We start from the raw sequence: 18308 nt of genomic DNA, 5'->3' as shown, positions 1-18308 counted from the left end.
TTATTTATTTGGCTTAGAACTCCATTTTGTACATTTTCTCCTATTCTCCCTATTAGTTTTAGGACAGTATTGGCTAATGACATTTTTATGTTATTTGAAGGATGCCACTATTAATCGTGACCTCTGGAAGGCACAACCATTCTTATCACTTTGAAGTAATGATTAGCGTTCTTTCTCATCTGAATTTTTACTTGATTCATGAGCAGTGTAAGTAACTATAGATTTCTTACGTTCTGTGGAATATTCATAATTTCGAGGGTTTTCAATATACCCGTCCAATCAGAAAATACATTATGATCTGAGTAATGTTCAAATTATTTACAAGGAAGCAATATATGTGATCCTTAATCTTGGAATAGACTGGCCAGGCCTCATAGGATGTGATCATGTTATTAGGTTTTCAAAACATGTGTTTGAGAAACATCTCTTTTGTCTATTGTATTATTTATCCAGATAGTACTGGAATTTTAGCTCCTATAATGAGGCAATAAAAAGAACTAAAAGTCATATAGATTAAAAAGGAAGAAATGAAATTGTTTCTGTTTGGTATATGGCATGATTATCTATATGGAAAAGCCCTCACATCTGCAAAACTTTTCTATAACTACTGAGTTTAGTAAAATCACATGATATAAATATATTAATTCAATACATGAAAAAAATCAAAATTTACGTATTAACAATATTCATATAAAATGAAAAATTAAAATACTATGCCAAATATGATTACTTCAAAAAACATTAAAAAGTTAAAAAAGCATGTACCAGATATGTGTGCTGAAAATAACAAAATGAATATATGTTCACGTTCATGAAATATATCAGTGAAAACCTAAATATATGGGGAGATATAACATTTTCATGGGTTAGAAGACTCATAATAGCAAAGATGTTAATTCTCTTAAAATTTATGTGTGCCTTGAATGCAATTCCTATCAAAAGTTAACCAAGTTTTTTCGTTTTTTGTTTTTTGTTTTTTTTTTATACATAGAAATACATATTCTGAAATTTATATGTAAAGGGACAGGCCATACAGTTATAAAAACAATGTTGAAAATAAGGTTTGTAATACTCTCTTTACCCAATACTAAGACCTATTTTATAGCTATAGTAGTCAAAATATTGGGATATTGTCAGAAGGATGAACAACTCAATAAAGATAATGAAAAAGAGAATTTAGAAGTTGGCACATGCCTGACTGATGTCTCACAATGATGTAAAAGGAAATCAATGGAGACAGGAAATGCATTGGAGAAACTGAATTTTAATAGGCAAAACAAACAAACAACAAACAAACACTGAAAACAAACAAAAAAACATTGATCTAAAATCCATATTATATTAAAAAATTAATTAAAAATGTATCACAGACTAAAATGTAAAACATAAAACTATAAAACTTTTTTTTTTAAATTAAACAAAATCTTTGGTATGTAGAATTAGACAAGCAGTCTCAGATTCAATAGAAATAGTGTGAGTCATAGAAGAAAATGAAAATTTAAAAATTTGTTTCATTAAAGACCCTGCCTGTTCAAAGAACGAAAAGACAAGCGACAGAGATGGGAGAAAATATTTGCAAACCATATATTTAACAAAGGACTAGTATGTAGAACATAGAAAGAATACTAAAAAAAAAAGCAAAAAATACAAACAATCCAATTAGTAAATGGGCAACAGAGTATATAGAGATATTTACTAAAATCGATGTATGAATGGAAAATAAACACATGAAGAGATGTTGAACATCACTGGACATAGGAGAAACGCAGAGTGAAAGCACAATGGATATTACCCAGTTATCACCATGTCACTACACAATTTTGAGAAAAAAAAATAGTGACATTAAAGCTGGAAAGGATAGAAAGAAACTGAACTACTCCTACACACATTGCTAGAAAGAAACTAAAATATTACAGCTACTCTGTAAAACAATTGGGCAGTTTCTTTTAAACAACACATATATCCATCATATCACCAAGTAATTATAATCTTGGCCATTTATACCAGATAAATAAAACTTATGTTTACACAAAATCCTGTACACACATGTTCACAGTAGCTTTATTCATAGTAGCCAAAACCTAAACAACCCAGATGTTTTCCAATGGGTGAATCAATAAACTGTGGTACATTCATACTATCAAATTCTACTCATTAACGAGAAGCAAGAAACTATTGATACATATAACAACTTGAATGGATCTCCAGGGAATTAGGCTAAGCACAATAAATAAATAAATAAATAAATAAATAAATAAATAAATAAATCCGAAGTGTCACTACTGAATGGGTCTATATATAATGCTCTTACATGAGTAAATTATAGAATCAGAGAACAGATAAGTGATAATCAGGGTTGAGGTAGGTGTGGCTTCAAAAGGGCAACGAGAGATCCGTGTGGTGATGGAACTGTTCTGTGTCTTGACTATATCCATGTCGGTATCCTGGTTGTGATCCTCTACTATAGTTTTGAAAGTTGTTACCATTGTGAAAAGCTCTGTAAATGTTGCTTGGAATCCCTCTGTATCATTTCTTACACCAGCACGTGAATTTATAATTATTTCAAAATAAAAGTTTATAGTTAGCACTCACTTGGTAACTTGTCTCCCAAAGTCAGAATTTTGGGGTCAACCCGAGTATACTCACTTTGATAGGTAAGCCTGTCTCAAACTTCTTCCTTAGGACAGTTGGACCATGTCAAAAAGTGATCTGCAGCCTATCCCAAAGCACGAGTGGGATAGTAAGAGCAACTTGAGTTGTCTAACCTGACAGACAAGTCAGAATTGAGCCTGGGTGCCTCAGTCGGTTAAGCATCCAACTTTGGCTCAGGTCATGATCTTGCAGTTCCTGAGTTCGAGCCCTGCATCAGACTCTGCTGTCAGCATGGAGCCTGCTTCGGATCCCCTATCCACCCTCTCTCTCTACCCCCTCCACTTGCACTCTTTCTCTCAAAAATATATAGAAACATTAAAAAAAAAAAAAAGAATTGAGACTCGAGTTCATTGATGATATGATGTATTCTATAGAGTAAGGTGACCATGGTTTTGACTCTACTGCCAAGAAGGAACCAAAGGAGAAATGAAATGGATTCAAACTCCAGCATCCCCTTTCAATCAATGGCACAGGACTGTATTTCATTTACCTACTAGGGACTATAGTCTTCCATTGTTTGCAAACCAGCTGCTATAAAACCTTACCAAGGCAACTGATATTTGAGAGCAAGAGACTAAGAGATCATATAACTTTTGGTGTGTTAGATTCTCTGAGAACTACCATTGTATCAAAGCCATATCATCAGAAAGCTACAAACAAACGCTATGTAAATATATTTCTCTATACAAATGTCTTCACATGATTGAAATTTAATATTGTATACTTGATTTTTTAAAACTTTAATAATCAAATAACTTGGCAAGGTTCTGTGGACTGAATTTTGTCCCGTCGAGATTCATATGTGGAAGTCCTAATTCCCAAGGTGATGGTATTTAGAGATAAGGGCTTTTGGAGATAATTAGGTTTAATACATTTCTGAGGGTGGGGTCCTCAAGATGAGAGAGTTATCAGGGCTACTCACTCTCTCTGTGTCATGTGAGACATGGTGAGTAGGCAGCTGTTTGCAAACCAGGAAGAATGCTCTCACCAGAACCCATCCTTGCTGACATCTTGATCTTGGACTTCTAGCCTCCAGAACTGTGAGAAAATAAATTTCTACTGTTTAAGCCACCCAGTCTATGAAATTTTGTCACATCAGCCCTAGCTGACCAAGATACATGTAGAGAATATTTTTCTATATTCTGAAAAATGTTATCTGTGGTTTATTATGTTGTTCAAATTTATATTCCTTGCTTAAAACAATTTTAAGCCTAAAGAAAAGTCATGAGTATAATTAAAAAAAAATTATGGGGGCACCTGGGGGCTCAGTTGGTTAAGCATCCAACTTCAGTTCAGATCATGATCTCACAGTGCATGAGTTTGAGCCCCGTGTTGGGCTCTGTGTTGATAGCTCAGAACCTAGAGCCTGCTTCAGATTCTGTGTCCCCTTCTCTCTGCCCTTTTCCCACTTGTGCTCTGTCTCTCTCTCTCTCTCTCAAAAATAAATTAAAAACATTTTTAAAAATTTAAAAAATTGTGTATATCCTTTGCTGAGGGTCCCCATTCAAATTTTGCTAAATGAAATTGGTTTTAAAACATGCCTGAAAATTCTTTATACTTTTTTCATAAAATCATTTTAGAAAATTTCTAAATTTTCTATAAAGCTCTCATTTTTGAGAGCTTACCCTTCAAGCCCAAGTACTATGAAATGAGGAAACTGAGGCACATAGAGACACCCCATATAGATGTTCTGGGAGACAGTCCTTCCCAATGTCTCTGACGACAGCTATTATCAACTTCCAGGCATGTGAGTGAGCAAACCTTCAAAGGATACAGTCTCCCGAGTTTGAGTCACCTCAGCTACAGCCAAGAGAAGAAGACACCTGCTGTCTCCACTGGGCCCTGCCCAAACTGCAGGGTTTGAGCAAAATAAGTGTTACTATTGTTCTAAAGCCACTGAGTTTTGGAGTGGTTTGTTACACAAAATTAGATGACCAGAACACCATTTGTTCCAGTAACATACTTTGTTGACAAAGGAGCTGTTCTAGAATCACGTGGTGCACCCATTTGGTAAATATCTCATTTCCTTTAAGAGAGCCTCAGTGTTTTAGGACCTTAATATTTTGTAAAATGCTTCTCCATTTGAGTTTGTAATACATCTCATTATGACTATTCTCAGGTTATGCATTTTTGTTTGAAATAATGCAGACGTGTTCCTCAATCCCTGTTGCAGCCTAGCAAGTATAGCATGGGGCCTATGTGTACCATAACTAGTGACCTTTTGAGTAAGATGGTGACAGCCAGAACTTACCGTTGTAAAGTTACTCGTTTTCCCTCTTGAAATTAATATTTTGTTTGAAATATGCATTGAGGCTATCTAAAATTCAAGCCTTATCTTACTTTATCCCATTAGTTTTACTGTCCACTGATATTTTCCTCTGATATAATTATTACTGCGACTGTCAAATGGTGCCTTTCTAATTCCATAATTGCTTTACATTTTTAATTCACATCCCACCGTAAAAAAGAAATTTATCTGTTTCTTATTTATATTTATATCAGTATGGATTCATGGATTTTTATTGTATTCCTTAAGACAAATTTTTTAACTTCATTATACGCATTGATGACCAAAGTGCCTTTAAGAGCCTCTTTGAACTGGCTTTTGTCTTTTTTGACACGTTCCCAACCTCAACTGAGTATTGTCTTCACTTTCTGGCATATGAAAGGCACTTTCTCATTTTATTGTTTTTCTTGCTCCAGCTTTTAGTATCATGCATTTTCTACCCAAGAAGCCCTTAATTATTTTTATTGGAGAATGTTATTTTGGAATAAAATCTGACAACTAGTTGTGTTCAATGCTACTAGGATCACTAATCCATAGCATCCCTACAGATAGTGCTAGGAAATGCATATATATATATATATATATATATATATGTATATATATATATATATATATATATATATATATATATATATATAAAACACATTTTCATATTCTTATCTAGATCTATTTCTTTATCTACCCTTAGGTACTGAAAACTATGAGTTCATATCAGTACTTCCAGTCCAATGACATAGAGCTAATTCTGGCTTGTTTTCCTCCTTTCCATAGTTCTACCACCTTCTCAATAAGTGAGAAACCTATCTGCTCTAGATAGGAGGATATCAATATATTTAACTATTGGCTTATGCCCCCACATGCATCCAATCTTAGAAACCTGATGGAGCTCTATACCTCTCTGATGCCCCCTCACCTGTGCCCTTGCCCCTGCCATGCTTCCTTCCCAAGCTACACCGACACTATTCTTGCATTACCTCAAATGCCACTGACCTGGTTTTTTTGCCCTCCACATGCTGGCTCCTGCTGTACTGACCTGTCTTTGTCCTTGGCTGCCTGCCTTCCAGGAAAGAAAGGAAGAAAGGAAGGAAATTAGGAAAGGAGTTAGGAGAGAAAAAAGGAAGTTAGGAAGGTAAGAAGTTAGAAAGGAAGGAAGTATAGAAGGGAGAAAGAAAGGAGGGAAAGGAGGAAGGAAGAAAAGAAATATCGGTTCATCTACCATCAGCCTCTTCAGTTCTCTTTCTACATCTATAACTTTAGGTCTTTGACCCGTAAAGATGGTTTCTACTCTTAATACAGTACAACACAATTGCTTTGTTTTTAATTTGATTTCCACACAGATTCTATCTCCATCAAGCTCTGCAATATTGCAATCTCCAGATTCACCTCACCATTAATCTTCTGGACTTGATGTTTGGGAATTCCTTAGCACTTCAATGTCAGAATTCCTCTATTGATCTGACTTGACTCTTTTCACACAGCTCTAGAGATTCTGAGCTGCCTAAATGTAAAAATTTCCACTCTAACTCTTTGGTACTCAGCCCTTGACTTCAAGTATTCTGAGTTGCAGAGAGATGGAAAATTGAGTGAGTTGATTGATCCAACTAGAATGTGTTTGTTGGAAAGAAGTAAGAAAAATGCCATACTAAATGTTTTAAGAATCTTCATACTAGAAGTGAGGTTTCAGTTTAATAAAGATTACAACAGGGAGTGAAGATACGGCCTTGATGTACTGAATGGCACGATAGTAAGGGCTTTTAGAAAATAGATATGTCAGAATTAAATGCATGGGAATCTTCTGCAATAGGTAAAATAGGATAAGGGAGATTGTGGTGGATTGAAGAAGAGTGCAAATTTAAGGATCATGTTGAAGGCTGATATTGTCTAATGGATAATATATTAGCATTTTTTCTTTCTTTCTCTTTGAAGTCACATATCAGAATTCTATATTATTAAATCACTTCCTGTGGGAGAAATGGTTCATATTCTCACTCAATCCATTCTTTCTTTATTAATTGAGGTATCCACCCAAAGTTTTAACAAGGAACAAAGCCTCATTAGAACTAACCTTTCTCTGCTACCCTTGCAGTTACCCATAAGCATATGACTAAATTTTGGCTGATGTAATATTGTGATATTCTTAGAAAAGCATTTGCCTTCTGCTTCCTCTTTTTCTCACTTCTCCCATGCTGGAATGCAGAGATGATGACAGCCTCGAATTTATGGTGAAGGACAACAATGTGGACTAGAAGCCTGCAGATGCGTAATTTCTTTTTTTTCCCCAATGGTTATTTATTTTTGAGAGACAGAGACAGAGCTTGAGTTGGAAAGGGGCAGACAGAGAGGGAGACACAGAATCCTAAGCAGGCTCCAGGCTCTGAGTTGTCAGCACAGAGCCTGACGTGGGGCTCAAACTCACAAACTGTGAGATCATGACCTGAGCTGAAGCCGGAAGCTTAACCGACTGAGCTACCCACATGCCCCTGGATGGGTAATTTCTAAGGAACCTTTTCACTGGATGCCTCACAGAGCCTGCCTATGTCTGCACTGTAAAATGAGAGAAATGAACATTTTGAGAATATAACTAATATAACTTATCTATCTTCTACCCTTCTTTTTGCATTTTGTCTAGAAGTCTTCAAATATGTATACAAATCCAGTATACAATTTCCCATTTCTAATATTGAATATACAAGTTTTCACTTCATGTATTTTCACCACTCCTTTTCCTTCACCCATTATCTGATGTCTTTTAGTTTTTGTAAGTATTTATTTTTAAAAAGTAAGCAAATGAGGAAAACAGTAATGATATTTAAAATTTTTTACGTGGTGATATTTATTAAATACCAAATTTGTATCAGGATTGGTCTTAAGAGATTTTCATATGTGTCTTTTACCTTCACCCAAATCCTATGGGTTGGGTGTTTCTCATAATGCTCCTTTGAAGATGAAAAAAAAAAAGGCCTAGAGATTCAAAAGTGATTTTAACATTTATAATTCATATCTGTGTGTGGAGGTTGTCATAACCCAATCTTTCTGCATTCAGACATCTAAACAAGTCATGATTTACAACCTTTGCTTTTTAACTGTCTAGTTTCTTTCAAAGCACAACTCTGTGCTTGTTTCCAAACAATATGTTCATGTATGTTTTGTATAGTATTATTACCATTTTTGCCAAATACGTTTTTGCATTTTGGATGAGTAGAGAGTACTTCAGGTTACATTCATGTCATGCATTTGTTGTTGTAAACCTATCCAGTGAGCTAGTAGAAATTCTCCTGTGTTCTATTTGGTCAGTCTCCTGGGATTGTAAAAGGTGCTCCTTGGTAGTACTCCCAGCCATAAATTTACAACAGCTGAAAAGTTTGTTAGAACGTGTGCAATAAGGCAAGAAAGTATCTGCAGTCTTATTTTCCCTAAGAAATTCCCTATGGATGTCATAATTAGTGTATATTGAACAAATATTTATACTTATGCAGCTGCATAACAGTGAAATAAAAATTTAGCGTAAAAAGAAAAAAAAAGGCTTAGAGAGTTTCAATAATTTGCATAGTATGGCAGGCAGAATATGGACTCCCCCTACCCAGGATATTCACATCCTAAACCCTGCAGACTGTGAATACATTACATGACAAAGGGATTCTACAGATGTAATTAGGGTTACTAATCAATGACCTTAAAATAGGGAGATTATCCTGGATTATCTAGGTATCTGGATAATGTAATAAGGCAATGCCATCATATGAGCTATGAAAAGCAGATAATCTTTTTCCAGCTGTAGGCAGAAGAAATAAGAGAGATTCAAGGGGAGGGAGAGTTAGAGGGATTTGAATCATGAGAGGGACTCACCCAGTGTTCTTAGAGGCAAGATGCTTGGAAAGCGTGAGGAGGAATATGGGTCACCTTCAGAAGCAAATACCAGCTCCTGATTGACAGCCAGCAAAGAAACAATGAAACTGCAGGCAATTCTAGTAGACCATATTCTATAAGTAATGTATTTTTAGAATGTCATCACAATATATAAGAAACCAGACTAGTCATTTACACAGTGGCAGGATAAATTATATCTTTGGGATATTTTGTGGATTTAAGACGCATAGCTATGGGAAGAAATTTAAATATCAGTGGGAAGATGTACAACCAATACACAAAGATGTTGATTCAAGCCCCCCACCCTCTGACCTTATTTGTAAAGGAGTTGTCCTCTTTTATAACTTTCTTGAGATTTCTATTACACAATTATATTTTCAATAAGTTTTGCTTTAATTAAAGTAGGAGACATTTAAATGACAGCTTGGAAAAATAAAATAAGTCATGCAAAGGACTGTCGGTAAGGTGCTCAGGGCTTATTGTTGGAGGATGGCATGGTTCATTATTTATATACCCGTAATCCTTTGTCACCTGCAGATTTAGGAGGGGGGGGGGCGGAAAGAGAATGGTGCTCATCTTTAGCGTCTCTAAAATTTGTATCCTCGGTGTCTTTAAAAGGCAATTTGAGGGGCGCCTGGGTGGCTCAGTCAGTTGGGCGTCTGACTTCAGCTCAGGTCACGATCTCGCGGTCCGTGAGTTCGAGCCCCGCATCGGTCTCTGGGCTGATGGCTCAGAGCCTGGAGCCTGCTTCCGATTCTGTGTCTCCCTCTCTCTCTGCCCCTCCCCCGTTCATTCTCTGTCTCAAAAATAAATAAAACGTTAAAAAAATTTTTTTAAAAAAAAAAGGCGATTTGAAAATGGAGTTGAGTGATTTACCCAAGTCCACAGGCTTGAAATGCCACACCTGAGAAAATTGAACATTACGTTTCTCAGCACCCGGTCTAATCACATTTCTTCTGGTACTATTCGAACCACGCAGCTCCATCCTGCTGGCTGTGTGTTACCACACTCTTGGCATTTGGACAACTTGGGGAACAATGGTCCTCCCTAATAGAAAGCTTGATCCCAAGGTTGATCTCCTCACAGCGTGCCAATTTCACAGACAAGAACAAGGATGTAGAAGACTAACTAATAAAAACAAACCAGAAAATATTGATTACCACCCCGAAACATGGTGTTGAATCTAAAAGACTGCTCTTCAGAAAACCCTTTCTTCTGTCATCAAACAAGCATTCGAGCTTGTCTAACTGTCCAACCATTCAGTTAGAACAGGGACGAAGGGATGATATATTCTTGGCTTTTCAAGCAAACATCAGGGCACAGGGTGGATTCTGGGATGGGATCCACTATTCTTTCAGATTGCCAGTTTTCATTTCTACTGCCTGAAAAAAATGAGATATCCTTTGTCCTTACACATTTAGCTATTGTCCACTTTTCTCTCATAAACCAAACGGAGAGGTCTAAATCCAACTAACAGCATTTAATTTAACGTGAAGGTATTCCATGCAGCTAAAGTTTTCACTTTCAAAAGTCAAAGGACATACACTTGCACTTTGTTTTCTAAGTTAATATACTACTTGGAATACCAATGAACGTGCAAATTGCAGGTGATTGATTCTACCTGAAAGCCCTAAATTTAAGAGTCTTCTAAGTGTAAAGGTTTATATTTTTTATGTGTGTACCTGGTCTCAAAAGATAATTGCAGTAAGTAAGATGTTTGAGCAATGTTAGGGAACGCTAAATGAAAATGAAGTTTTCAAGTATGCACATGTGGTCTAAAGTGTAACACTCCAATATATTTAGTGATGTAGAGAGGGCATATTAAGGTCATAGAAGCATCTTCCTATTAAGATTTAAGCAAGCTATTCCGGGGCAAGTCATTTGGTATCAAGAATAAACAATTCCAAATTTTAAGCACATGGTTGTTTATCAGGGTGATGGGGTAATGAGGCAGGTTCCTTCTTCAGGTAACCACTGGCGATTTTACTCCTATCCCCCTGCACCCTACGAGTCTTTGAATGTCTGAGGTAAATTCCTGCTACTTTCTAAGTAGAGTAACTGTAAATATCCTGAGTTACACTAGATCTGTGAATAATTTCACTCATAAGTGATTTTGCCTCAGGTGTATAGACACGTTGTCTAAATAAATTCATCCATTTCTGTCATCCTGAAAGAGAAGTCCATGTATGAAATGCCACTGCTCATAAAGTATGAAGCCAGAAAGAATCGATTGTAATTCCAACGGATATTGCTTAAGTAGAAAATTTTGTGCCACAAATTTAAAATTCTGGAATCAACCTCACACAGATCTCTTGTCACATGGAACTTTGAAGTCTTGTCAGCACAGCTACCTAATTTATATGAAGCACCCTGGAGTCAGTGTCTCTTTGTAGTGTTATTTGTCAAATGATTCAAGCACTGCTTTAAAGGATATATGAGTTTCTAATCAATCCCTGTGCCTTTAAATTGTATGCTGCACTATGCACAGTTTTCCCCTCTAAGTATATGAAATTCTAAGTTATATTTGCCTTCGATATCTCTGTTTTCCTTTATTTTAGAAGTATCGCAGCAACGAATAAAGCCACTGTAAAGTGAATATTCAATATTCTGGTAAGGGAGAAAGGACCTAGCAGGAATTTGAGAGGGTGTGTGAATGTGTGTATGTTTGTGTCTGTGGGTGTGTGGGCTCTTCTGGGAGGAAACAGAAATGTGACTGCTTCCTGGGGAGGCGGGGTGGGGGGTGGATTCCAATCAAATGAAAATACTCCTCAACTTAGCATTTCTTTGTTAATAAGGGGGAGCCTCTTCTATATCGACATCAGGTTAGAAATTGGGGTTACTTGTTACAGGTGCTCTCATTCCCTCATCTTTTAAAAAAATTTTTTTTTTAACGTTTATTTATTTTTGAGACAGAGAGACACAGAGCATGAATGGGGGAGGGGCAGAGAGAGAGGGAGACACAGAATCGGAAGCAGGCTCCAGGCTCCGAGCCGTCAGCCCAGAGCCCGATGCGGGGCTCGAACTCACGGACCGTGAGATCGTGACCTGAGCTGAAGTCGGATACCCAACCGACTGAGCCACCCAGGCGCCCCACTCTCATTCCCTCATCTTAAGTGTTATGCTTCAAACCCTTACAGAAATTTCTGCCTGGATTCTGCAGTCATGACCTCAAAATTATATTATTTTATTATTTAGGATCTTCTGGAATACATGATACAGACCTCCACTATAATACTGATTCATTTTCTGAAATAACTGAATAATAAAAATCAATCACAAATAGTTCAAAGAATAAACTCAAAGTGATGTATATATGTTTGAGACAGAAGGAAATGGAAAAAGAAAGCCTGAATGGGACATATGTATTTATCCATCTATACATCCACATATATCTACATGCCATATATTCCATCACACGCATACAGTCACATATATATGGTGCACGGGGTGGGGGAGAAAGAGAAAGAGAGAGACAGAAAGAGAGAGATTAAATCAGCAGAGCTGACTATCTGAAAGCAGTTAATTGACAAGCAGAAAAACTTCGATTTTTCAGGGAGCACTTTCTCCACTGACTTTCTAAGTTACTAACTTAATAATTCCACTTAATCCAAGGATGACAGCCAGCCTACCAAGAAAAAGAGGAAAATAAAGGTGAGTACCCATGTACCTCAAAGAAAAATTTAAAAACTAGTTAATGAGTCAAATTTTGTGAAGACAGCATTTCATAGCAACTGTTAGGAGACAAGTCAAGTTAGCACAAAGATCAGAGAAAGTTAAAATTCCAGGAGTTCATAAAAGCTGTCAAAAGCCCCAGAACTTCCTGTCACTTACAAACGCAAAGTACTCCATGGGAATATCTGAATATGGATAAGATAATTTTTAGGTGAGTGTGACAAAGCTATCCCAAGATTAAAGCTGATAACCAGTAGGCACCAGCAAAGTTCAAAGAGTGTTACATACTGAAATCACATCTGCTTGATCCCCCTGAGTGTGTTTCTGCCCCGTCTTCCCACTTTCCCACCAACCAGCAACTCAAATGTTAGCACTGAGGGCCCTAAAGTCAATGTCCTGTCCTATCTGTCTGTGCTCTGTGCCAATCAAAACGCTCGCGCTTCGTGTTTTGTTCCCTGCTCCCCCTCCACGCACCCCCCCCCCCCCCCGCCCCCGCCACATACACACACTCAGGGCTTAGGAAGGTCAATTTTTTCCCGCGGTGGGGGCTTCTTTTCCTGACCTCTCCAAGCAGTCTGAAGAAAGAAAAGGAGAGGAGGCATTTGGGCAATTTGGGGAATACTGCAAACACCAACCCGATGGCACAGGCTCCAGCTAAGTGGAACATCCCACGAGAGAAAGGACGCTTTGGGAGACGGAACGGGTGGGTGGTGGCAGGATGTGACCCAGGCCATGGAGGCCCGGTGAAGATCCCTATTAAACTATCTTTTTGTTGAATTTCAGTGCCATTTAATAGTATACCTTTCTTGCAATACACACAAGCCCTCATGCCTGCAACATTAACAATATTAATATTGTCTTTATTGATAAATAGAACACGCTAACCTATACAATATCTTCATTATGTGCTGAAAATATTCTAAACACCTATAAGTACACATAAGTGTGCACACATACACCGGTGTAATTTGACCACTAAAGTTATCGTTATCATTTCAGTCACTTAGATGAGGGAAAATGGGAGGCATAGAGTTTATTTCAATATTGAACGGTAGAGGCAGGATTCAACCCAAACAGCCTGAGAGCAGAGACCAGTTCCCATGCTAAGTGTTCTCACATGGCCCACAGGGCTCAGTAGGACCTAAATAGGACAGATATCCCACGAGCTATTCCCAAACCCAAATTTGGGAAAGACTAGGCCAACTTATCTCATTTTTGTAAATGTAGGCCTCTTTGGGTATTTCTTAAATATGTTATCAAAACAATACAAATTATGATGGCAAATCAAGTGATTCAAAAAGATTATGCTTAAAACAGTCCTCATAAAATCCTTCCTCACTCCCAGCTTTGCTTTTAATTTTGATTTCTGGTTTTGTTTGCTTTTTAATTTCAGTTGGTGATTGACTTTAATAGCCCTAACATTAGAATAATGACTTTAATAACTTCTAAATAATATGTGGATAACATTATTTCTTGATGCTTTTGAGAGTAATTACAAGATCTAAAGAAAAGAATTTAGTTTACTCATAACCTTTCCCCTACTTCAGTCTTCCATTGATATTTGCATTTTAGGTCTTCTTTGCATGTCTTTCACTTTTAAATAATACCTCTGAATCTTATATGTCTATCACCTTTAGTTAGCTTTTCTCAGTGTCTGAATTCTAGACTGTCTTCCACTATCCTGACCCACTTTGCTCTGCCTCTCCTATTCCATCCACCTAGGACGCCTAGGATGTGCAGCCGTACTTCTATGTCACTGAGGCCAATGTTTACTTGTCTTCTGGCACCACAACCAGTGCCTTCTAGTTGAAGACTACTGGAAAATCAAACGGTGGGAGATCATGTTATGACGTGAACTCAATGTGAGGCATGGGAATCGTACATCTTATGACGTAGCTCTTGTTCAGTTGCATGTTCTTTCAAGAAGTAAACAATGTTCCAAGACCTCAAGCTACAGTACCTGTAACTTTCAGCTTTTCAGCCCCAATGGTAATCTCATCTTCATCTGCAGAGAACAGCACCCTGCCATCTTCACTCGCTCTCACTTCAAATCTCTTACACTGAGCTTCCACAGCGTCAGCTCCTATGGTCAGAGGAAAGGTTTAAAAATGAAACTGGCATGTAGGAAACCATTAACATGTATTTTTTTTAGAAAAAAGAGGAGAAATAGATATATTAGGTTTTTTTCTTGTCTCTGCAGTACATTTTATACCTGAATTAATATTTTGAAATTGTTTTCCCTTCCAGTAGGCTCTCTAATTTGGTCGGGTTTGTTGGGCTAGGATGGCTGGGCATACATCTGACCTCTAAATGCTTGCATAGTCCTAACAAGGTTTGTAGCCTTAGCTAACTAAAAAACAAAACAACAACAACAACAAACCCAAACAAACCAAAAACCTTTACATACGCACAAGGAGAGATGACGTCTACTTTGTTCTTGGTTGTAGCCTGAACACGCGGCATTATACTTGGCACATGCCGGTTGCTCAATACTTATGGACTGAATTACTCCCCTGTTCTCTCTGCAAGCAGACAATAGTGCCTGTGCTTGCTACATGGCAAGGTACTTGTAAAGCATTACTCAGTTGTGAACCGTTAGCTACTCTACATTTCACATATTTTAATATTGAACTTTGTTCACCCTTTACTGTCACTGAATGTGAATGCATTTTATAGTTAATCTTGCAAATATAAATACATATATGCATATATACACACACACACATATATATGTTTTTAGTGCTCCCCAATGTATTTTCTCATCAAAAGTTTTCTTGATTTATTAAAATATAGTATTAAATATAGTTACACCATAGTATTGGAAATCTGTTTCTGATGCTGGGCAATTTTGCATATTAATCCATCTACAAACCACGAAGACAGCTTCCATATTTGGAATACATGATCAATTTGTAAGTTTGAAGGGCTTCAACAAGAGGATCAAACTGGTCAGAGGGTGAGGAATTGGTATTTCCATAATATCTATTTATTTCTTTTGGCACAACACATTTGGCATATGATATACCTTCCCCTCCTGTAAGATCCGGAGTATCTCTCCTCTGCTATCTACATCAGAAACTCTTGTCAGATACAACCCAGCCCAATCACGGACCTAGGTACATCACGTTTGCTCATACCTTTTTTCATTTGCTTTCCATATACTATGGACTGCTTGTTTGTGTCTGCCCAAAATTCTTCTGTTGACATCCAAGCCCACAATGAGATGGTATTAGGCCAACTTATACCTCAAAGGCCATCTATGAGAGGTAATTAGGTCATGACGGTGGAGCCCTCAGGAATAAGATTAGTGACCATACAAAGTTTGCCCTTTCTCTTTCTGCAGTCTGCTGAGTGTGGACGCGGTGAGAAGCTGGTATCTACAGACCAGGAAGCAGCCTCTCACTAGATGCTGGCTATCCTAGTGGCTTGCTGTTGGAATTCCTAGCCTGGAATACTGTGAGAAGCAACTGTCTGTTGTTTAAACCACCCACTCTATGGGATTTTGTTATAGCAGCCCAAACAGACTAAGACAATGTTCTACCATAATTTGTTTGATCTGCAACCCCCTGGAATTCAAAACATGAGATCATCTTTGTATTCCAAAATATCCTCCAAATTTAAACTTGGGTCTGATTTCTAGAGGTGCTTAGGGTAGGAAGTTGGATAGGTGAATGAATACCAGACGTAAACTTTCTTTCCCTTTCCTTGGCCCTCAGCCCCACCTCGGCCTTGTTGCCAGGCCTAGCCCATGGGCTTTAGTATCTTATACCTTCCTACCACCATGGCTTCTGAGGGGCACTTAATAAGAGGAAAACATTAATTACAAACCCTGATGACTTGTGGGATAATTTCTCTGAAAACAAGATGTATACTTTTCTTTTAATATAAGAAACTACCTACATGTTTTCAGGTCCACATAGAAATTTTAAAAAGCTTCAACTGTTTATGACGATGCTAAGTAAGATAAAACTGACGTTAACCTTGCAGTATGTCAAGACCCAAACAGCATGAATTGTATTTCAATGTCTGTTATATATATATTTTTTAAGCAAAGCACTTTTTTAAATGAAATTTAATGGCAATATTGGAACCACGGGAGACCTATTGTCCTTGGTAACAGTCTTTGCCTTTGATCTGGCAAACATTATTTAGCAGCCTGTATTCAGTGGAGTGTGTCTTCTCCTAATCATGGTCTAACCTTCCTGTATTGTGCTTTTAATCTTTAAACCATAGTAACCCAACTGGGTGATGTTCCAAAAAGCGTGCTTGGGGCTGGATGTGTTGATAAATGTGACTTCTAAGTTTTGAGGCCTCTGTGTCTCAATCTGTCTTCAAGGCACTCAGACATACACTAAATCCGAATTGCCTGAAAGATATTCTAGATATTATACACATAAAACCTTAACATGTATATTACATTGCTTTCTTCAAATATGCTTAGTTATTGGGTGAATTGATCCACAAAATATATCAGTGATTTTAATGACATTGAAGTGATTTATATCACTATATGTATATAATATATATTTTACACACACATACATACACATGCCCCATATAGACACAAGTTGATAAGACTTTTCTTGGCATAACATTTGATGTCATTATATGTAAGATACTTTATTAACATAAGCATGCTATATTGTGTGTCACATAAACTAGTAGAAATACACGTGGAGAATCTGGATATGGCAAAGTGAGTTGAAATCTTAATTCAATAAATTTAAATAAGCAAAAGCAATAAGCTAGTAAGAAAATATATGCACACCTGGAATTAAAAAATGCATCTAGGCCATAAATAAATGCATGCAAAATCATTCAACTAAAAATAGACATATAAATTAATACTGCAGACTACACTTTATTCAACATATTACTAACATTTCAGAAGGCATATTTGCAAGCAATTAGCAATACTTGACAGTAAATATTTTAAATCAGAAAACAATTTTGAATATATTGTGCTGTTGTACATTGCTTTCCTTTTCTACAAATAGCAGACAGTAATGCGTGCAATTAGACACATAGTGCATCACTGTGAATATTTGTGTTTCAAGTTAATGTATTAGGCGAGATGAAGCTGAATTTATTATATCATAACATGTTTTGCGTTGTCTTACTCTGTTTTCCACATTCCTGGCTTCACATATTTGTAAGGCTAGGTCAACTCGGATCCAGTTATTCAGAGGAGCTAGGTAAATGCTCAGTTCCATTTTCTTCCCAACCATCAATGCTTCCCGAGTTGCAGGAAAGCAATATGCCTGAATGACTCTGGATAAGGAGCTCTGATTCCTCAGCAAATAGGTCATGTGGCATGGGATATCCAGACAGTTCTATATTTTACTAGTCACCTTAAACACTAACTTGCTAACTAAAGTCTCAAGACTAAATGTTTCCTTAAGAACAGCTGAGGAAGTTTCTGTTAGCAACTGCAAAATCAAACAAAGAACAGTCAGGGATAAAATAAGTAAAGAGAAGGGGCGCCTGGGTGGCTCAGTCGGTTGAGCGTCCAACTTCAGCTCAGGTCACGATCTCGCGGTCCATGAGTTCGAGCCCCGCATCGGGCTCTGGGCTGATGGCTCAGAGCCTGGAGCCTGCTTCTGATTCTGTGTCTCCCTCTCTCTCTGCCCCTCCCCCGTTCATGCTCTGTCTCTCTCTGTCTCAAAAATAAATAAATGCTAAAAAAAAAAAAATTAAAAAAAATAAGTAAAGAGAATTAGCAGGAAAAAGGGAGAAACCATGTAAGCAAAATAATAGATTCCACAAAAGGACTGAAGTATTAAATATATTTCCAAATATTTTCTCTAGTTCACTTAGCATTCTGTATATA

General features: G+C 37.2%; 1 protein-coding gene across 1 annotated transcript in view; it reads right to left on the bottom strand.

The window, feature by feature from the left end:
- SGCZ (sarcoglycan zeta) overlaps positions 1-18308 on the bottom strand; it is a 515552-nt gene that overhangs the window by 50065 nt on the left and 447179 nt on the right. Inside the window, exon 5 of the mRNA XM_042933838.1 lies at positions 14439-14561. Coding sequence (XP_042789772.1) covers positions 14439-14561 — 123 coding nt within the window. The remainder of the gene's footprint in view (positions 1-14438; positions 14562-18308) is intronic.

The sequence above is a fragment of the Panthera leo genome, chromosome B1 (assembly GCF_018350215.1).
Source record: "Panthera leo isolate Ple1 chromosome B1, P.leo_Ple1_pat1.1, whole genome shotgun sequence".
Lineage (NCBI taxonomy): Eukaryota > Metazoa > Chordata > Mammalia > Carnivora > Felidae > Panthera > Panthera leo.
This window is presented reverse-complemented; position numbering and strand designations above follow the sequence as displayed.